The following is a 22,872-nucleotide window of genomic DNA, read 5'->3' on the forward strand; positions in this document are numbered from 1 at the left end:
CGAACTATCATCTAGTTCAGGTTATTTTTGAACATCATTACTTGATCAGAGAATTAAATCTCTTAGGGAGACACTGGAGGAGGCCAGTCGAGGGTGATTCAGATGTGCCCAGCTCAGGGTAAAGGAGTGACCAAGACGTGCTTCTGGTCTGAGTGCTTTAACTTGGATTTTGTGATATAAAACCAACATGAAGAAATGAATTATTGGCTAGTAATGAACCTTCCAGTTATTTATAAACAAAAACAATAACATTTATAATATCATCAATACGAACCATTTAAAGATAAATCTGAGAATAATTGAATGTTTTATGCGCTGAAAATTACAAAATATTGCAAGAAAAGATTTTAAACCAATCAATGGATAGATATCCCTAGTTTTTTCTTCAAAACATCAAATGTCACTAAGGCAATGATTCTTCCCAAACTGACTGAAAGTCTCACCACAAGGTCTTCTTGGAAAATCCACCTGCAGTGAAATGTGAGGTTGGAAGTCTCAGCAAAGAAACAGAAAAGGTGAGAACAGACACCCGTGAAACAATTGATCTGGAATGGTCCTTCTCTAGTTGCATGTGACCTGACCTGTCTGAAGGGTGTTGTGGGACATGCCACTGAACTATGGGCACACATATTTCATTTGGGTGATCAAGGCGAGGCTGGCAGGGTGGTGTCAGTCTGGGCAGAGGCTCAGACCAGGGGGATGAAACACTGTTCTGAAGACTGATGCACACAGTGTGGCTGCACTGGACCTGGGCCAGCGGCACAGGACAATGAGCCTATGCTGTCCCCAGCAGGAGGTCCCTGGGGGGATGGTCTTCTGATGGCCAGTGCACCCAAGGAACAGCTGCATGAATGACAACCTGCTCAGTGAGAATTGTGCCCCAGAAGGTCTAAACAGAAGAGGGCACCATGTGATTCCTGGGTTCTGACTGTATTTCCAAGGCTCAGATATGGAACGTGCATCTGTAAATCCTGGATAGAAAATCCCAAGACTCTTCTCACAAAACCATGGAGTACTTCCATAGCTGCATGGGTCCTAATAAGGGTGTGAATATGCCCTACTGCAGATTGGGTGCTGGTAGTCTGGTTATGTAGTGGACACATGAACCTGGTGCAAAATCTTGTGTTTTTAGACTTTGCTTCCTCATGGAGGTGGCTTCTCAAGGTCTTTGTAGGACCCAGCGCACAGACTTCCTTTGCCCCACCATTGATCATGATATGTGTATGGAATAGAACTCTGCAAGGGGACGGAAATAGCAAAGAATAGACTGAGGTTTGGATAAAGGGCTGTGTATGAGGTAGGGTTCTCCTGAGAAACCAAACCAATAGTATGTATATATGTATGTATGTGTATATTTAACATAATTTATACATATATGTGCCTGTGTATGGAGATACAGATGTGTACCTGTCTGCCTTTCTATCAATCCATCTGAGATGGTTATTCTAAGGAACTGTTAGCCATGATTGTAGAAGTCCAAAATCATTAGTGTGGGCTAGCAGGCCACAGATTCAGGGGATGAAGAGTAGATGTAGTTTGGTTCTGAAAGTAGTGTGATCCCAGAATTCCTTCTTTCTGGGTGACGTTAGTCTTTTCTCCATCAAGGCCTTCGATTGATTGGATGAGACCCACGCAACTTTCAGATGGTAATTTGCTTTAAGCAACACCTACTGATTTAATTCTTAATTTCACTAGAAATATATATTCACAGAAACTACTAGAAACTACTACAGGGAGCCCTCCCCAGTATTTGCTGAAGTTCTACTCAAACTCAGTTAAGCACCAGAACTCCAGGGATGCCAGCCACTCCTCTGGATCCAAAGATGCCTCGGCCAATGCAGGGCTTCTCCTCATCTCTGGGCTGCAGGCTGAGGATGAGGCTATTTCTGTGCTACAGCTCATGACGTGGGAGCAGCTACCATTACTCACAGTGTCTCAGAAGAGGAGGAAGTGACATAAATCCCTATGCACACAGATAATGCTTATGAACATTTTTTTCAGTGAGAAACTTATCTGGAGAAACATGCCTGGGGTGGAGGTGGGGGTCACCTGCAGAAGGATCTGTCCTTGAACAAGGAAAACATTCATGTTTGAATGTAAAGAAAGAGAAAATAGGGCATGTAAGGAACATACTGATGGATCAGGTAAAAGCCCAAGTGTACATCCCCACAGGGTGTGGGAATGAATACAAGCTGCCCAGCAAACATTATCCACATAAGCTTCACCATCTTATTCCAGAAAGTGTGACCTCGTGTCTCTACTGATGTACCCACAGCTGATATATTGACACTGACTCTGGTCACAGACACAGTGTCTTCTCTCTGAACCAGCTACACATGCACTTGGACCAAATCCTACAGACTCTCCCTGACAACACCCCACACCCTCTCTCCTCTTCTCCTCTCTGCTCCCCTGTGCCTCAGACCTTCAGGCTCCGCCTCTGACTCTTGAGGTCTAAATTCCCTCTCCACACAAAATTGCAGAGAACACTGAAAATGATCTTGTCCTAGTTTCCTGTCTCAGTGTTCCATCTCTAGGGAGGAGAATGACCAGAAAATAGAGCTACATGCAGTCCCTCATATTCTTCTTCCTGCTGTCAACCCCAGGCTCTGGGTTTCTGCTCCCAACATTCCCAGTCAGTCTCTTTAATATGAAAATAAAATTTATATGTTTTTCAAAAAGTGATGTGTGTATCCTACCTTTCAGTATTTGCATATAGAATCTATTCATTTTTGCTCCTCCCTCACAATTAATTGGTTCCCTGTCCATGATGAGGATTGACAGAATCCATGAAGGCAGAGTCACCTGCAGATTTCAAAATATATAATCGGTTTTCCTGTGCCCCCAAATCAGTTTCCTAAGAACTATCTAAGCAGTAGATCCACCATGGAAACATTTTCCTCTGGTCTGTGATGTCATAGGCTTTATCCCTCTCCCAGAAATAAAAGTCAATGCTATCTTCTGTTCAACTCTGGTAGATACCTGGGGACACAGAGGAATGTGGAGCACAGTGGGGAGTGGGGTCAGGAGAGAGGAGGCTGTGTGCTTAGCCCCGTCCTGTCTTTCCTGAGACCTGAAGACACTGCAGCGGCAGGTCTTACGTGTGCAGGGGGGAAACATTCACAGACTTCTTGTCCCTCAACAAGACCTGAACTTCTAATTCAGTGAATTGTTAATAGTTCTGCTCTCCAGTGCGTCCCCACTGCCTGAAACAGATCCTCCTCCAGGAAGAGATCTTTGAGACCCTTGCCTTTTCATCGAGTCTCCTCCAGGTTTAAGAGAGAATGAGCTTCATGGATATTTATCCCTCAGGGTGTAGAGAAGACCCTAGAAGGATAGAGGCCACTTGGTGTCATTTTTGGTCACACACACACACACACACACACGCCTCATCTCTGTGAGTGTATAGTGTCCTGCATTCTGCATTTTTCAGGCTTCTCTGTCCCTCCAGAAGTTAGGGTCAACCTGGGCTCACCCAGCCCAGTGTCACAATGTGCAGGAGGGGGCATCCCCATCAGCAAGAAATGCCAGAAATATGAGCGTGACTGGGGTCCTGTCACCAGGGACGCCAGAATGTGCCCTGTACACCTGCTCTGCTGGAATGAGGCCGATGCCCAGGAACCCAGGGGGAATCTCTGTCCCTGTGGGCAACTCAGCCCTGAACTACATCTGGGCTCAAGTCAGTGCTTAAGTCTGATCAGGACATTGATTCTGGGACAGCAACTTCAGTGCGGCTCACACAGAGCTCAAGGCCCGTGGGGACAAGACACACAACCCTCCTGTGCTCTTTTTTTTTTTTAAGATTTTATTTATTTATCGACAGAGAGAGAGACAGCCAGCGAGAGAGGGAACACAAGCAGGGGGAGTGGGAGAGGAAGAAGCAGGCTCATAGCGGGGGAGCCTGATGTGGGGCTCGATCCCATAACGCCGGGAACACGCCCTGAGCCGAAGGCAGACGCTTAACTGCTGTGCCACCCAGGTGCTCCAACCCTCCTGTGTTCTTAGTCCTGGGCTGTCATTCCCTCAGTCACACCAGTGACACCTCCATCCAGGCTGGACCTCTGCTGAAGAGTCTGTACCAACCGAGGGCCTCAGGGCATGTGACCTCAGGGACACAGTGCCCCTTATCACCACCTCACCAGGAATCATGTGTGGGATCTTTGAAAAAATTTCTGGGTCAAGTTGGCCTTGGGTAGTAGAAATTCATTGCTCTAGTCATGGGTGGCTGGATGGACAGTTGCTCTATTCTGAGCATGTTGGAAACAAGACTCAGCAACTATAGCTGTGCCTACCCCTGAGACAGTCTGACCCTTAATGAGTCCTTCCTGGAAGCTCTGTGATTGGTAATTCCATCACTGAGATGGCTCTCAAGTGCATAGGAACAGGCTCTTCATGGGGTTTCCCTGTGCACCGAGTTGGGCTTTCCTACTTCTACTTGTAGGACCAGGACTTCTATACAAAATTCATGATTCAAATGATAATAATAATAACAAATGAAATGACTTAGAAACAAGTTTGTAGAGCCCTGTTCAACCAAGAACTAGAAGGCATTTCTGTCCCATTATTTTTTCATCCAGGTTTTCAGCTACTACTTCCATCCACATTCTCTCTAAAATAAGCACGGATCTGTGAATGGTACACTAGTGACTGTACCTTTATCTTCCCATTGACATTGTCATTGAGTTTACATCATTCTTACTGAGTTGAATTTTGTATAAAATCACACATTCATTTTAAGATAACAGTTGTCTAAATGGTGACTAAAGTATAATCTCTGAAACTAAGTTCATCTCAGAGCATCTGTAGCTGTCACTACTTCTAGGATTTCCTGCAGGTTTGCACTTTGTGCTCTGAGGTCAGTGCCACACACAGCGTCACGTGGCAGGGCTCCTGCAGACTGTGCCTGTGCTGGGAGGACAGATCCTAGGAGGGAATCACTGCCCACAGTGTGTAGAGAGCTGTTTTTTTTCGTGGAGGCAGATAGTGACAGATGACAAAGATGTCCCGTGTGTAACCCTCTAGGAATGCACATGAGATCTTCTACCCCAAACCTGGAGAGAAATGTTCCCTCTCTCCTCAGTGCTGAAGGAACTTCTGGGAAAGGAGAACTCTGGAAACCAGAGAGGAATCAGGTAAGTGGAAAGAAATCAACCTCCTGCACAGAACTGGCCGTGTGTCCGTGTGGACCCATCAGTGCTCTGGACCGGATCCTCCTCTATGTGGTTCTACAAGAGTCACCAGCTCAGTCTTGCCCCTTGAACAGCAAGGAGTTATGGACAAACACACTACGTGGAGCTGAGTAGAGGGAAAATGTGTCCTGAGGTGATAGGAGGCCACATAAGGGGAAACATGCCCTGACCCCAGAGAAGGTGACATGGACAGTGCAGTGGGGAGGTAGGAGTTCTCTCTGATGGGTCCATTGTGTCTCCATGTCACACAATGCTGTGTCTGGGCCTGGACACCAGGGGGTGCCAGTCACTTAATTCTGAGGGTCAAGGGTTAACCAGAGCAGGGACCTGCCACCTGGTGCTGCCCATGCCCTCTTTTCAGGGCCCACAGCTGTGACCTCCCCACCCCCTGGTCCCACACAACCCCTCCCCTTCCCACACCCCTGACATCCTCAGACAGAGGGACCTGACCAAGTCAGTGAGGGTTCAGGGAGCTGGGGTCTCATTTGCATGTTTGGTCCCTCCCTCTCTCAGAGGATGAAAAGGGCAAGGGAGAGATTAGGGGAGGCTCTGTTCAGTTGTGGGGCCACAGAAGGCAAGATCTATGATGACTTCCACCATGGCCTGGTGTCCTCTCCTCCTCGCCCTCCTCGCTCACTGCACAGGTGACTTGATGCAGGGAGAGGGGAAGGGGTCCTGGGAGGTTAAGTGGGACCTGATTCCTCCTCTTGTCTCTAGACCCCAGCCTCACCCTCTCTGTGTCTCTCCCCCTTGCAGGGTCCTGGGCCCAGTCTGTGCTGACTCAGCCGCCTTCCGTGTCTGGGGCACTGGGCCAGAAGGTCACCATCTCCTGCACTGGGAGCGGCTTCAGCATCGGAATTGTTATTGTGAGCTGGTACCAACAGCTGCCAGGAAAGTCCCCTAAACTCCTCATCTATGATAATGACAAAAGACCGTCAGGTGTCCCTGACCGATTTTCTGGCTCCAAGTCTGGCAACTCAGGCTCGCTGACCATCACCGGGCTCCAGGCTGAGGATGAGGCTGCTTATTACTGCCAGTCCATTGATGTTAGTCAGGGTGCTCACACAGTGCTCCAGCCCTGTGGGGAAGTGAGACAAAGACCGGCTGCCCCAACATTAATGGGGCTGCCTGTGCATCTCGACTCTGGCCAAGTCATCTGCTGCTTTGTTTGATATAAACTGAATCTGAGACCCACCTCAATGTTGTTTGCAAAGTCTTTCCACATTCTCTTAAATTTCTCCTTGAAACCGGTCCCTGGGAGCAATTTATTGTGTGAGTTCCTCAAATTGAGCACAAATTCCCAAGTGCCAGGGGCAGCTACCTTGAGGCAGAGTCCATGACAGGTCAGGGCAGAAACAGGGACACAGAATCCAGCTCTGAGTCAGGACACGTTGGGACTGTCCAAAATGTGTCCTGGTACCAACAGCTGCCATGAATGGCAAACAAATCTTCAACTATTTTGATGATTACACCCCCTGGGGGCCCTGATCCATTTTCTGGTTCCATGTCTGGCAGCTCTGGCTCCTAGACCATCACTGGGCTGAGGTCTGAAGAGGAGGCCATTCCTCCCTGTCCCTCCTGTGACAGAATTTCAAGGCTCACACAGAATCCCAGGGCCTTAAGCTGAGACCAAAATCCCTTTCTCATCTTCTGGGAGGGTGAGGTCCCAGCAGCCACTCAGGCTTCTTGCTTCTGCTGTTCCTGCTGCTGCCACCATGGGTCTAGGTCCATGCAGGGGCACCACCGAGGAGTGAGGGCCCCTCCTTCCGTCTGTCCTCAAAGACACTCACTGCAGCCCCTTCCTAGGCAAAGGATCTCACAAGACACAGAAGGTTCATCTCCCCCATCACGTTGGGACAGATTCTCTTTGCACTGAGGTTAACGGACTGGGGATGGCAGGCTCACTCTGCTGATCTCACTCCTGGCTTCTGAGCACTCCCCCTCCTAGGTCATTTACCTGTTTCCAGAAGTTTTCAGACCTATGTAATCTTCTTTTTAGCCTTCTGTAGGAATATCTGTTCCTTTTGCACATTGGGGTAATTTCTTCTGCCGCTGCTGCATGAGCCCTGAGTATCTATGGCTGAATCACATATTTGGATCTTCTGAAATAACTCCATGTCCATTACTATCAATGCTGAGATCTAACCAGTATTTTTTCTTGTTCGCTTGCATTGTCTAACACTTGCAGAAAGATGTTGAATAATAACATTTAGGTCATATTTCCCTGTTCCTGAACTTGTAGAAATGTCCTCCCTCCAGCCACCCCATTAGCTAATTTCTTGACTGTGGGAATGAGTTCTACGTGTGTGGGAGATAGTGTGTTATCACGGGATGAGTGTCTCTTTCTGTTTCTATTTTATGTGGGTTTTATTAGGGCTTTGGTTTCAATTTAGTCAAAGGATCTTTCAAGGTCTAGTGAGATCATGCTATTTTCACGGTGATTTATTAATATGATATCTTATCTTAGAACATTTATCAATATGGAATCCCACCCTATATCTGCAATAAATCACTATGGTCACAGTGTAGGACCATATTAATCTGATAATGGAATCTCACGTTGACATTTTATTTAGAACATTTATATCAGTATTTCATAATATTTGCAGTTTTCCTTTTCTGTATTTTATGTATCAAGTGTATGTAACAATGTTACATTTCTTTTTATAAGAATTTAAATTTTCTATGGTTTTTCACTGTTTTCACAACCTATATATATGAAGCAAACCTGTGGAACTGTGGTCTCTGAAGACTTGTTAGTAGTTCTTGTGATGCTAAAGCATCTTATGCTATTTGAGGAGTAGTTCCTAATAACATTGTCTATTTTTTCCTAAGGAAATTGGTCTGTTAATTCATTTTTAATGGAAAAATTTTTCTTCATAATAAAGTAAGATTTTTATTTAATATTAAAATACAGGTTAATATTATGCTTTTTTCCCTTTCTTATTTTTATTCACCAGTCATTTCTCATTTGCATATTTGTGTATTATCCATTTTCATTCGAAAGTTATTAGGTGGTTTGTTCTATTCTGTCATTCAAAAACCAGATTTCCAAGCACCAATTAGATTTAACTGCAGGCTGTGATTATGGAGGTACCAGGGGGCTCTGGATGCCCGACAAGAGAGCAGAGACTGATGCCCACCCCATTCACAGATGGGAAGAGCCTGAGCCTGTTCCAGTGGTACTGGGAACAATGACCCCAGCCCTGGAGAAACTGAATGATGTGGCTCCCTCAGCCCATGGGGAAACCTAGGTCATCTCTTCCTTCATCCTGTGACTAGAACCATTGCCAGCCCAGCATGATTGAGGGAACGGACACGGGGAATGGCAGGCCCACATTGGCATGAATGACTATTCCCAAAAAAAGGGAAAGAAGGAGCCACAACCCCACTGTGGTGCTCAGGAGACTGTGCTGTCATAGTCTCACAGAGGAGTCCCTGCCCTCACTTGCAGGACGTTGGGCCCACCCAGCCCTACCCATGTGGGATTCCAGTACTGCCATCTGTTCCCTCTCTGGACATGTGAAGGGCAGGAACTATCAAAGTCAGCACAATTAATATCTCTGTCCATGTGACCAAGTGTCAACTACAGCAAGTGGGAACAGGGCTCTTCTGATGGGAAGAAGGTCTGTGGGGTGTCCTGAGAGGATTGAGGAGGTGGAACTCTCTCAAATTGGAGAGTGCAAAGTTAGTGACAGATGAGAAGTCACTTGGCGCACAGAGACTTCTCTACCTGAGAGCGACCTGAGCTGTGACTGGATCAATCTTCTCACAGGTTCTCTCTGCCTGCCCAGCTTCCTCTCACCCTCAGACGTTCACTCCACTACACTGTGCGTGCTCCTCAGACAGCTCCCCAGGGTAGGGGAGGGGCTCTGTGTGGGGAAGCAGCGATGATCCAGGCAGAGGAGTCTCTCTCTCTGCCATAGATGGTCCTCCCTCACCCGGCACTCCTTTGCTTCACCTTTTCTCTCTCCGGGGCATCCTCAAACATTTGTGCTCCTGCCCGTCTGTTAAGTGACTTTTGCCCCTCATTCTAATCACCTGGAACTCTGAGAGGATAGGGAGCAAATCCCACCTTCACTTGGGATTCCACGAAGGACCCCTCTCCTCTTTCCTCAGCTGAAACAGAGAATGCCTTACCCTGCACCACATTTTTCTATGTACCTTCATAATTCTGTCCCCAACTTCTCCTTCTAATACGTACCATTGTCCAAGACCAGAGCAGAATTGAGACTTGTATGTGGGGTGGATGTATGGAAATAAACAATGACCTCATACGGAGAAGATACATCAACCCAAGGGAACCAATGTTCTGTTGAAGGTCCATGTATCTTCACAAATGTCCTCATTCAGGTCCTTCCTTACAGGGGGAGCACAGAGGTGGGCCAGACCCACACAGCTAGGGGAGGACTGATGGTCTTTGGCAAATTCCTGACCTAAGGATTCAGTCAGATGGCCCCCTTCTCCTTCAACATGAATTACCCTCTGGTGAACATCCCTGAACTTTTGTGTGTACATATATCATATCCCTCTGACTCCTATGTATTTTAGATATTAACATACATTTCAAATACTATCTTATAATTCAAAATTTGCACTTTATGAATATTTGGCTCCTAGTATAGAGAATCAATACTGAATGAATTTTGTAACTTCTTAAATTATAATTGAAAATGTCTCAGTAGTGGAGCATATGAATCACTAAAATAAAAGTATAATTACCTGGAAATAATTTATAATCAGAAACGTATAGGTTACTAACTGCACAATTCTGATTGATATATAAAAGTAAAGAAGAGTAATTATCTTCACCTCTAAATAATCCCACAGCCCAAAGTGGGTGTCAAAGCTTGCAGCGTTCTCCCTAGGTATCATTGATCCCAAAGAATTCAATCAGGGTCTAGTGAGGAGATGGGGGAGATGCTGGAGGCTGGAGGAGGGAGTGGGATCTCATCAATCAGCAGAGAGGGGCTACTGGGGGGAGATCGTTGTTCTCTTCCGGGGTCCACATCCTGAGGGAGCAGAGATTTGGAAACAGGAATCTCCTCTCTGTCTTGACAGAGCCACTGGGTTAGGTATAGAGAGGTGGCTCCTTACCAGCCATTACTATTACTCCCTCATCTGCAGCAATCAGAGAATACTTGGTCCTTGTGAAATACATGTTTCACAAATGACTACATACGTTCTGGAGCACATAAACGAGGTACTTCTCAAACTGGAAAAGAAGAAAAGCTTTAGCATTTCTATTTTCCCCATGTGTAGTGGAGGCAGCACATGTTCTGTTTAATTATTTACCTCCTCCTATGCACAGTCTACACTGTGAGATTGGTCATTTCATGGTCATGGCTGCATAGCTTCCCTTTACGTTTCCCTCCTACCCCATGACCTTTTACTACTGTTCCAAAATAGTGAAAAAACTCTATCATCAACCCTAAACGGTATCTATCTAGTATCTCCTGCAGGAGTTCAAGTATTAATTCCCTACAACAATTAGGTGGTTTTCTGTATGCCAACAATGAAGAAGCTCAAAAGGTATTAAAAAGAAAAAAGCGATTCCATTTAGGATAACATCAAAAGGAATAAAACCTTTAGGAATGAACTTATGAAGTAGGAAAAGACTTGTAAACTGAAAACTAGAAATGAATGCTGAAAAGGGCTTAAATAAGTGAATTCCATGGAGCTCTGAACAAAACTTCTTGGTTAGGGTCCAATGTGCTTAAAGGGCCTTGAAGGAAGAACCCTTCAGAAGGGAAGAGGGCTCCATTCATAGTAATGTTCTCTTTATATCAACCATCATACTAAGTAAAATTACAAATCTAGTCTAAAAACATATTAAGTATATCAGAGGGTCAAATAAATAAGACTCTCAGGCTAACAGTTAAGGAAAATTTGAACCCTGTGAAGTAGGATAGAGCAGAAGACACAATTTCCCTGATGGCCTTATATTGTCAGAGACAACGTAGGCTGAAATGCCCTTGCAGTGAGGGCTGAGGACCTGACAGGAGAATCTATAACCAATAAGAAAACAACAAAGACCACACTGAAAGACAAGTCCACCTAGAATCATGATGAGGTGAGAACCACCTCCGTATTCTGAGAATGTTAAGGCCTTTACTCCTTCAAAATGATAGTAGACTGGTTGACCTCCAGAACCTGGAGGAAGAAAACTCCAGTGTCAGGTAATCCTGAAATATCTGGTAATATAAGCACTGTGCAGTTCATCATGTATTTAACAGTCTGGAGGCCATTAGTGACTTGAATAAAAGTCTCAGCCCCAAACACCAGAGGGCACCTCCTCATTCTACTGCCCTGGGGAGTGACATTAGCATTACCAAGTTGCACAGTCTGGACACAATTCCAGTAGGGCTGGGTAGTGTCAGAGGGGCTGGTGGACTAAGCATCTGAGTCCAGGAGGGGGCTCTGTGGCACTGGTTCTGTGAGAGCTGATTTATGGCCCAGACCAAGTAGGAAAACACACTAATTCTTGCACACTTGGCAGGCAAGGTCCTCACTGAAGTGTGATTGTGCAGCACAGGGGCTGCTGGAGCCACATGAGTGATCACCTCTGACTCACATTCTCCTGTCACATACCATCCTCCATGCCCGTAGAGACAGTCTTCAGGCTGGTGTTCAGGCAGGGACAGAAAATCCTACTCTTGGACTAATTTGCATATTGAAAAAAATATCACCTGTAGTGTTACCTGGGTCTAGGACAAGAAACCCCTGGAAGGCAAGATGGGAATGCCAACAATTAGTCCTGAAGGAGTAGAGCTCTGGGGCTTCTCTGTCCTTTCCTGATTCCTCCCCTCACCTACCCTCATAGAAGGGGAATTCCTTCAGAGCTGAGAGAAAAATGCAGAAGGGGAGTCATTTGTGCTGCCTTGCTCCCATCATCTGCCAGAGTGATAGCCACCCTTTTGTTTCTGTCACATTATTGCTTCAAGCCCTGCTTTAGAGGCCTAAATCAGACTGTACTATTCCATCATCCGTGATAACTGCGTCTATGTTAGAAGAAAATAAAATTCATATTTATATTTATACTTATATATAACGAATAATCTATTAACAAACATTACATTTTACAAAATTTTATTACATAAAATTTATAAACATATAAACTCATATTAAATGCATCATATACTTATGTATGTACAAAATATAGGTACTGTAATAATATGTAGGTGTCAAACATAAAACATAATACATTATATGTAAATATATGTATTTTATTATATGTTTATGTATATGTATATGTTTATGTCTGTTATATATTGTATATTAAAATTTGTATATTGTATAGTATAAATCATATACTATGATATATCTATATCTATATCTATCTATCTATCTATCTATGCATTATTTAGAAGCCTGGGAGAGAGAAAGTAGCACAAATTAATTTTCTTTTTCTTAAAGATTCTATTCATTTATTTGACAGAGAGGGAGATCACACAAGCAGAGAGAGGTGCAGAAGCAGAGTGAGAAGCAGGCTCCCCACTGAGCAGGGAGCTCCATGCATGGCTCCATCACAGGACCCTAGGATCATGACCTGAGCTGAAGGTAGATGTTTAACCAACTGAGCCACACAGGCGCCCCACAAATTCATTTTCTGATTCTAGGAAAACAATAAAAGGAAAGCCAGAAGGCATAACACCCTATGAATACAGCTGATTCACATAAGTAGAATCCATGTTATACAGAAAGACATTCACCTTGATCCAGAGAGGAATGGGGCTGAGATGAGGTGACTGAAATCGCTGGATAATGTGAACACAGACCTTGGGGAAAGAAGAAAGGACGACGCACTGAGCCATGTGTCAGAGGACCTGAGCAGAGAGAGCATGTGAGATTCCAGAGCTGCTGCCCTGACATACTGTGGGAGAGGAACACAAAGTCATGGACATACTGGTATGAGATTCACTGATTTTCTAGCCCCTGGTGGACAGTGTACTGAGAGATGAAAACACAACTCAGAGAGAGCACTTTTCTGGTCTAGCAGCCCCATCCAAGGGCCACCAGGGGGGCGCTCCTCTATAGAGTTGGCTCAGGCCTCCCTCCAGAGGTCAGGGATCCTGGCTGATTAGTGTGATAACACAATTTATTCACAAAGAAATATATAATAAACGCCATAGCTCTCACACTGTCATGATTTTAGTTATTGTTTCTAAATGGGTTATTATTGGTCGTTTATTTCTATATTTTATACTGACTTAACAGAAGGTGATACTCTGTTACTCACATATTTCCATTCTTTTTGTAATTCTTCCTTTTTCTCTCAACTTCTAGATCCTCCTTATTTTCAAATTGGATGCACATAACACAACAAACTTTACTCCACCGTATCAAAGAATCCTTTGTTCGACAGGCATAAAATAATTGATGAGGAATCTTTGTGTGATATGAGTTGAGCTCTCAAACACAATGAGAAATGTAAACAGTAACCCCATGGATTACATGAAACACACAATATACCAAGAATTCTGAAATGAAAATAAAATCATATTTTATTTCCCACTTTGATGAACACTGACTTTGTGGCTGAACTTCAAAGATAACTGGAGAAATGTTATCTTCCTGCTCCTTCTCTCCCTCTTCCACCTCCTCAGTTCTAATACTCTGACCTACTCTTCCAGTTCCCTTTTTTCCATAGGACACTGTTCAGGAAAGGGGGTTAAATGATTCATAATATTCCCTCCAACTGATTCAGACACTGTATCATTTTTATTTCTTATTATGAGTCTCATGTTTTCCTAATTTATCATCTGATGTTGGAAGGAGTGTCCTCATTTATCAGTGAGGTTATTACTTTTATTCTGAAACACTGCAGGTACTTTGAAGTGACTCCAGACTATTGATGGCTTCTGAGAGTGGAAGACAGCTGGCATTCTGAGGCTGACAGTGCAGCTCTGCATGTGGACCCCAGCATTGGTCCTCCCACTGATGTTGCTGGAGACAGTTTCAAGGACTGTGTCAGTAGGAGACCCTGTCCCTTCACACACCCACATAGGACTCTGCGATTTACCATTGGATTTATGACTGGAGAGAAGAGGGCCACTAATCTCCTACAAAGGGCATAATCAGGAATTTTACCGAGAAGGGAAAATTTCCAGGCATGGCGACAAATTGGGATGAACTAGAAGGACTAGGAGGTGGAGAACACACACATCTCCTCATTCAGCTTTCAGGCTTTCCAGAAAAGAAACTTGATTCCGAGGTCACCAGAGTTCTGGGGGAGCTCATTTGGTGAAGGACCACACCCCATGACTCAGTGTCCCAGTACCCTATAGGTATTGGTCTGGGTGAGGTCCTAGCACCTGTTTCATTCATGATTTCTCCCAGGGGACACCATGGCGACACTGGGACAGGGAGAGAGAGAAAGCTGATTTGCATAAAATACCTTCTCCTTCTAACGGGTTTGAGTGCATGAAAAGCTCCCAAGGACACTCCACTCAAAATCAGGAACCTGAGAATGCCATGTCCTATAAGGGTCCTCACCATGGCCTGGACTGTCTTTCTTCTCAGGTTCTTCACTAGAGGCTCAGGTCAGATGAAGGGACTCTGCAACTGTGGTGGGACACATAAAAACAGTGTCTCAGGGTGACTCTTGTCTCCCGTAACAGCACTTGTCTCTCCTTTGGTTTTAGGGGAAGATTGTCAGATTGTGGTGACCCAGGAGCCATCACTGGCAGTGTCTCTAAGATGGATGGTCATACTCACTTGTGCTCCTAGGTTTGGGTAAGTCTCTACCAGTAACTGCCCTGGCTGGTATAGCAGACCCCAGAATGGGTTCCCTACTCCCTTACCTACCACATAAAAACTATCCCTCTGAGGTTCCTGATCGCTTCTCTGGACCCATCTCTGCCACAGAGGGCAAAACCACCCTTATCATCATTGGAGCTCAGCCTGGGGATGCGGCCAACTATCACTATATGCTCTATGTGAGTAGTGGTGTTTATGGAGTGATTCAAATCAATGGGAGAGTGCAGCCAGGACTTCTCATGGGCTCAGAATGGCTCAGCCCTTAGAGCTGGAGAGAATGTGATAGGGGCACCAATAGAAGTGAGACTCCCTAGCCCCATTTTTCTGTCAAGTGGTTCATTAGCATGTGCCTCATTCATCTCTCCTGGGGTGTGTCCATCTTTCCAATGTGATCCGCTAAGACTAGGATTCCTCTCTTTCTCTGCTTAGATTGATGGGGAGGAGAGACTGTCTTTATTCCACCGGATGTTTTTTCCTGCTTTATCAAAAATTAGTTGCCCAAAGAGCCGAGGGTCCATTTCTGGGTTTTCTATTCTGTTCCATTGGTCTATGTGTCTGTTTTTGTGCCAGTACCATGCTGTCTTTGTGATCACAGCTTTGTAGTACAGCTCGAAATCCAGCATTGTGATGCCCCCAGCTTTGTTTTCCCTTTTCAACAATTCCTTGGCAATTCGGGGCCTTTTCTGGTTCCACACAAATTTAAGGGCTGTTTGTTCCAGTTCTTTGAAAAATGTCATTGGTATTTTGATCGGGATAGCATTGAAAGTGTAGATTGCTCTGGGTAGCATGGACATTTTAACTATGTTAATTCTTTGGATCCATGAGCATGGAATATTTTCCCATCTTTTTGTGTCTTCTTCAATGTCTTTCAAGAGTGATTTGTAGTTTCTAGAATATAGATCCTTTACATCTCTGGTGAAGTTAATTCCGAGATAACGTATGATTTTTGGTGCTATTGTAAATGGGATGGATTCCCTAATTTCTCTTTCTTCAGTCTCATTATTCGTGTATAGAAATGCAATTGATTTCTGAGCATTGATATTGTATCCTGCCACATTACTGAATTGCTCTATAATTTCTAGTAGTTTGGGAGCGGATTCTGTTGGGTTTTCCATGTAGAGTACCATGTCATCTGCCAAGAGAGACAGTTTGACTTCTTCTTGCTGATTTGGATACCTTTTATCCCTTTTTGTTGTGTGATTGCTGTTGCGAGGACTTCTAGTACTGGGAAAATTGGTCAGCTACATGGGAAAGAATGAAACTTGACCACTCTCTCACACCATACACAAAGATAAACTCCAAATGGATGAAAGACCTCAATGTGAGACAGGAATCCATCAAAATCCTAGAGGAGAGCATAGGCAGCAACCTTTATGACATTGGCCACAGCAAACTTTTTCATGACACATCTCCAAAGGCAAGAAAAACAAAAGATAAAATGAACTTGTGGGACTTCATCAAGATAAAAAGCTTCTGCACAGCCAAGGAAACAGTAAAAAAACAAAAAACAAAAAACTAAGAGCCAACCCACGGAATGGGAGAATATATTTGCCAATGATACTACAGATAAAAGACTGGTATCCAAGATCTACAAAGAACTTCTCCAACTCAATATATGAGAAACAAATAAACAAATCATAAAATGGGCAGAAGATATGAACAGACACTTTTCCAATGAAGACATACAAATGGCTAACAGACACATGAAAAAATGTTCAAAATCATTAGCCATCAGGGAAATTCAAATCAAAGCACACTGAGATACCACCTTACATGAGTTAGAATGGCAAAAATTGACAAGGCAAGAAACAACAATTGTTGGAGAGGATGTGGAGAAAGGAGATCCCTTTTACACTGTTGGTGGGAATGCAAGTTGGTACAGCCACTCTGGAAAACAGTGTGGAGGTCCCTTAAAAAGTTAAAAATTGAGCTACCCTATGATCCAGCCATTGCACTAATGGGTATTTACCCCAAAGTTACAGACGTAGTGAAGAGATGAGCCATATGCACCCCAATGTACATAGCAGCATTGTCCACAATAGCTAAATCGTGGAAGGAGCCGAGATGCCCTTCAACAGATGACTGGATTAAGAAGATGTGGTCCATATATACAATGGAATATTACTCAGCTATCAAAAAGAACAATTACTCAACATTTGCTGCAACATGGACGGCACTGGAGGAGATAATGCTAAGGGAATTAGGTCAAGCAGAGAAAGACAATTATCATATGGTTTCACTCATTTATGGAACATAAGAAGTAGGAAGATTGGTAGGAGAAGAAAGGGAAGAAGAAAGGAGTGTAATCAGAAGGGGGAATGAAGCATGAGAGGTTATGGACTCTGAGAAACAAACTGAGGGCTTCAGAGGGGAGTGGGGTGGGGAATGGGATAGGCCGGTGATGGGTAGTAAGGAGGGCATGTATTGCATGGTGCACTGGGTGTTTTATGCAAGTAATGAATCATGGACTTTTACATAAAAAACCAGGGATGTACTGTATGGTGACTAATATAATATAATAAAAATATTATTAAAAATTTTTAAAAATAAAATAAAATATTAATTATTCTAAGAAAAAACACATGGAGTTGGTTCTATGAAAGAAGTAACAGAATTAGCTCAGGAGCGCACATGTCTGAACTGAAAACAAGAGTTCCAGAGCACACACTTGAACTAGACTGAAACTGGGAGCTCGGGAGTGTGTGCGGGAACCGGGGGCAGCTGGCCATGTTAGAGCACAAAGGAGAGAAATGTCCCTATAATAAATATCTATGCCCCCAACAGGGGAGCAGCTAGATACACAAGCCAACTCTTAACCAGAATAAAGAGACATATAGGTAATAATACGTTAATAGTAGGGGAGCTCAACACTCCATCTCAGCAATAGATAGTTCACCTAAGCAGAAAATCAACAAAGAAACAAGAGCTTTGAATGACATACTAGAACAGATGGACCTCATAGATATATACAGAACACTACAACCCAGAACAACAGAATACTCATTCTTTTCGAATGCACGTGGAACTTTCTTCAGAATAGACCACATACTGGGTCACAAAACAGGTCTCAACCAATACTAGTACCTGCATTTTCATAATAACATTGTCATTGAGTTTAAATCAATCTTAGTGAGAGGAATTTTGTATGAAGGAACATACACCCATTTAAAATGCATGGTTGGCTAAGTGGTGATTAATACATAAACTCTGTCACTGAAGCCCTGTCAGAGCATCTGAAGTTGTCACTCCTCCCCTCTTGGAACTTCAGGCATGTTTGCCATTTTTGCTCTGAGGTCAATGCCACACCCAGACTCCCTTATCAGAGCTCCTGCAGACTTGCGTTTGTGTGCTGGGAGGACAGATTCTAGGAGGGAATCACTGCCCACATCACCATTTCACATAATGGTATATCTGAGTCTGGACACCAAGGGGCTCACAGGGCCTATTTAGAAGAGTAAGGGGTGATCAGAGCTGGATCCTGCCACCTGGTACTGCCTCTGTCCTCTGCTCAGGGCTCACAGTTCTGACCCCCCCCCCTTTCCCCACACAGCCTTTCCTCTCCCCAGCCCCCTGATATTCTCAGGCAGAGAGACCTGACCCAGGGCCAGTGGGGGTCAGAAAGCTGGGGGTCTCAATTGCATGGACATCCTCTCAGAGGATGAAGAGGGGAAGGGATATATGCGGAGAGGCTCTGTTAAGCTGTGGGGCCACAGAAGGCAGGATCAAAGATGACCTCCACCATGGCCGAGTCCCCTCTCTTCCTCAACTTCCTCACTCACTGCACAAGTGACTGGATGCAGGGATAAATGAAGGGGCCCTGGGGGCTATATGGGGTCCTGCTTCCTCTTCTTTTCTTCAGACCCAGCATCACCCTCTGTGTGTCTCCCTCTCCCTTCCAGAGTCCTGAGCCCAGTCTATGCTGACTCAGCCACCCTCAGTGCCTGGGGCCCTGGGACAGAGGGTCACCATCTCCTGCACTGGAAGCAGCTCCAACATTGGTAGTTATGGTGTGCAGTGGTACCAACCACACCCAGGAACAACCCCCAAATGCATCAGCTATGGTAGTAGTAACTGACCTCAGGGATCCTGGGTCATTTCTCTGGTTTGAAGTCTGGCAACTCAGGTGTCCTGACCATCACTGGGCTCCAGGCTGAGGACAAGGCTGATTATTACTGCCAGTCCATTGACAGCAGTCTCAATGCTCACAGAGTGCTCCTGGCCTATGGGGAAGTGAGACAACAACCTGCTGTCCCCACAGTGATGGAGTTTCCTTGTGCAGCCCCAATCTTCTGCCAAGACTGTGGCTTCTCTTTTTGTTTGGCCTAAAACTGAGGCCTGAAACCAAAAAGCGAACATTCTCTAGTATATGTCCTTGTTTTTCAATTCTGTCCCCACAGTCTGTCCCTGTAGACACATATTTTCTCTTTTAGGCAAACTGAGCAGAAATTCCTTGATGCTGGGACAGGTAGCCCTGGGAACTGAGTCCCTGGGGATTGTGCTAGTCTGCTAGGGCTGCCTTAACAATACTACCGGCTGGGCGGATACATCAAAAGATATTAATTTTCTCACAATTCTTAGGCTGATTGTGCAAATTCAAGGTGGTGGCATGGTTAATTTCCCCTGGGGGCTCTCTCCTTGGCTTGCAGATGGACACATTCTAACTTGGTCCTCACATGGCATTTGTTTGTGTGCTCACCCCTGGTGTCTCTACCTTTTCTTATAAAGACAGCAGCCCTATTTATTAGGGCACCAACCTTAAAAATTCATTTATCCATCATCCCTTCCTTTACTGCCTTATCTTAAACATCACAATATGGGTTAGGGTTACCATCCAGTATTTTTAGAGGACATGGTTCAGTCCATATCAACACATCAAGGAAAAACAGGGACAGAGAATACAACTGTGCCTGACTCAGGATAGTTAACCATCCACATGATATGCACGCATGGCATTTACCGAACCCTCACTATATGCACTATGTGGATCTAAGGGCTCAGACCACAGTGTTAAAAAAAAAAAGACAGGAAGGGTCCCCATGCTCAGGGAACAGACACAGTCTGGGGGAAGAGAGAAGACACACATGCAAAACATATTGTGTCTCATGATGACTTCCCACCTGGGGACAAAATGACTCCAGTCCCAGGGAAGGACCACACAACACCCCCCCCCCTGGATGAGAGAGATTGGCCCTCCATAACCCACTTATCAGGAACCCCAGCTTCTAGGATGACTGGACATGATATCCCCACCATCTTCCCTGACACAATCATGGTGACCAGGGAAGGGATGGTCTGATTGGTCTCAGTAACACAGAGCCTGTCTGGTAGGAACTTGGATCAGGCACTAACTAACCATGCAGCTGGGAGATTTGGGTACAAATAGGAGAAGAAACTGATGGAAGTTTCACCAAACAACTCCTCACCCTCCGCATCCTCTTCCTTCCACCCTCTGTGAAGTTCAGGTTGGGGCATGGACTGTGGACTCGGACATCTGGGCACAAGACACAAGCCAGATTGTTCCAATCTCATAAAACTGCAGCTCAGCTCCCTGACAAGTCTGATGTCCCTGCACCCAATCAATTCCAGGACAAGCTACTCTCTTCCAGATGCGATGTGCTGATCTGAAACGCAGGCAATCCCGAGAGGTAGAAATCAGAAAAAAAAAATATTCCACACATGGTGGCCACTTCCTAACCACCCCACACCTGATCTCCTCTCCTGTACTGTTAGTCTGTCTGTCAGGTGCAGACCACACTCAGCGTTCAGCACAGGAACCTCTCTTTTTGTCCACACACTCCATACTGGGATCCTCCTATTTCCAGGCTTTCTTGTTCACCTCTTTTTCATTTCTGAGAGTCCCCATCTCACAGGCTCTTGGTCACAGGGAGTGAGATCACAGTCTGCCTGACTCTGATTCCACCTTGACTCTGCCCCTGTGAGACACAAAACTAAATATTAAGAGTCATAACTGAATCTTTTGTTTTTTCCCTCACTTTGGGCTTTCCTTGTCAAAGTCCTTCTGGAATGTTCTTTATCCATTAATGGCACTTTATATCTTCAGGCCTAAGGACATTTCTTTTCCCAAATTCTACTATCTTCTTTATGTTCTCCTCCCCATTCTACCAATCATTTCATGACCCCAAATAATCACCTCCTGTGCATTGCCACAATGAAGTGTGTGTGGGGTGGACTTCAGGAAAAACACAGTGTCAGCAAAGAGGAGTTTCCTTCCTAGGCATCATTCCAGAACCTGAGAAAAGTCATGCTGAGCTTCAAGATTTCAGACTCAGTCACAACTGCATAACTAGATTGGGTAGAAGAATCCTCTTGGATATTTCAGTGAATAAACTTGGAAAGTGTAGGATTGTGAAAAGTTGTACACCTGTGTCCCATACAGAGTATGAACACGTGTCACAAAATCGATACAGCACCATAGTATTGATGATGCCAGCAAAGTGGTAAAGGATTTTAAATAATATATAAGAACATAGTACTTATATTCCACCAAAATGGTGCCAAAATATGATAACTCATGTATTGGAGATGAGCTGGTTCATTTTCTAAAGGATAATACACAAGGAGATTTTAATTTATCTTGTCCTGTGACAAAAAAATCATTTACACGATTTCATTAAATCCAAAGAGTGATTTAGATCCAAAGTGAAACATCCAAAAGAGGCCACTAGATGTTAGATTGCCCTGTATTACACCTCCACTCTTATCTCCCCTAATGAGGTTCTATTCTCCCACTGTTTCTGTGCCCCATGGTGTACCCTGCTCCCCCTCTGATATATGGTCCCATCCTGACTTCCTTTCTTAGAGCCTCCATGAATCACACTGAACCACCAACCAAGCCCATTGATCCATCAACCAAAGCCCATCTTCCTGGGCTCCTCAGGCCCTTCCCTGACAGAGGCACCATCTTTCTGAATTCTCATCCCTTTGTACCTGGGGTTCCTATTCTCCTGGGTCATGTTATTCATCTTCATCTCCCTCTCTTTATACCCACTTCATGGACTCTATACAGCATCACCTAAACCCAAGGAATGTTCAAGTCATGCCCTTATCCCCTCAGCTCTCCTGTTGTCTCTGATTCCCTTCTTCCTGTGATCCCAGCAGCCTCCATTGCTCTGACTCATGAGTGCAGTAGTGGACTCTCTGGTCTCCTTCCCTCCAGTGGTGAAGGTGAGGAAGGACAGCCCCATGTAGGATAACCCCTTCTTCTTCAGGGACACCTCAGGAGGCAGGTATGAGGCTATCTGGCTTAGCCTGGGCTTCCACTGTCAACAACCACACCCAACACCAGACAGGGGCTTAATAAATAGTTACAAGAGCAGACATGCCCCTTCTCCACACAGGCCACAAGGCACTGAGCCATGTGGCACCTGAACTGAGGGAGAGTCTATGTGTACATGCTCCTTTCTGTGCCCTAAGTCTGAGAGCTGAGGGGCACCCACCAGGGAGAGAGTCCCCATAGAAAGAGGGGACATGGGAAGCCTCACCCTGTGTGTGACACTCAATGCAGCCAACTAAATCATTGTTTACTACAGTGGGAGAAAAAGGACAAATAAAATTCACAAATAAAGCCTCTGAATCAGGGCTGCCTAGGGGATCAGTCAGACTCCTGGTTTAGGCTCAGGTCATGAGCTTGTTGTCCTGGGATCAAGCCTCACGTTGGGCTACACTCAGCCCCGATTCAGCTTTAGGAACATCACTATCCCTCTTCTTCTGTACCTCTCCTTTGGCTCCTACCCCTGACACTTGTGCTATCTCTCTTTCTAAAATAAATAAATAAACCTAAAAAAAAATAAGTCACGGCATTGAGAAAGTGGAAATAGAACAAAAAAACCCTCAGGATACAAATATGCCTGTAAGAACCAATTTCACCTAATAGTGAACAACAGTGTAAAAAATGCCTATTGTG

General features: G+C 44.8%; 1 gene segment (V, D, J or C); it reads left to right on the forward strand.

Moving 5' to 3' along the window:
* The first annotated feature begins 5,750 nt into the window (after positions 1 to 5,750).
* Positions 5,751 to 6,361, forward strand: LOC125282395 (immunoglobulin lambda variable 1-40-like). The segment is given in 2 exon segments: positions 5,751 to 5,833; positions 5,946 to 6,361. Coding segments are annotated over 2 exon segments (477 nt in total).
* Positions 6,362 to 22,872: the final 16,511 nt, after the last annotated feature.

The sequence above is a fragment of the Ursus arctos genome, unplaced genomic scaffold (genome assembly GCF_023065955.2).
Source record: "Ursus arctos isolate Adak ecotype North America unplaced genomic scaffold, UrsArc2.0 scaffold_39, whole genome shotgun sequence".
In the NCBI taxonomy this organism is placed as follows: domain Eukaryota; kingdom Metazoa; phylum Chordata; class Mammalia; order Carnivora; family Ursidae; genus Ursus; species Ursus arctos.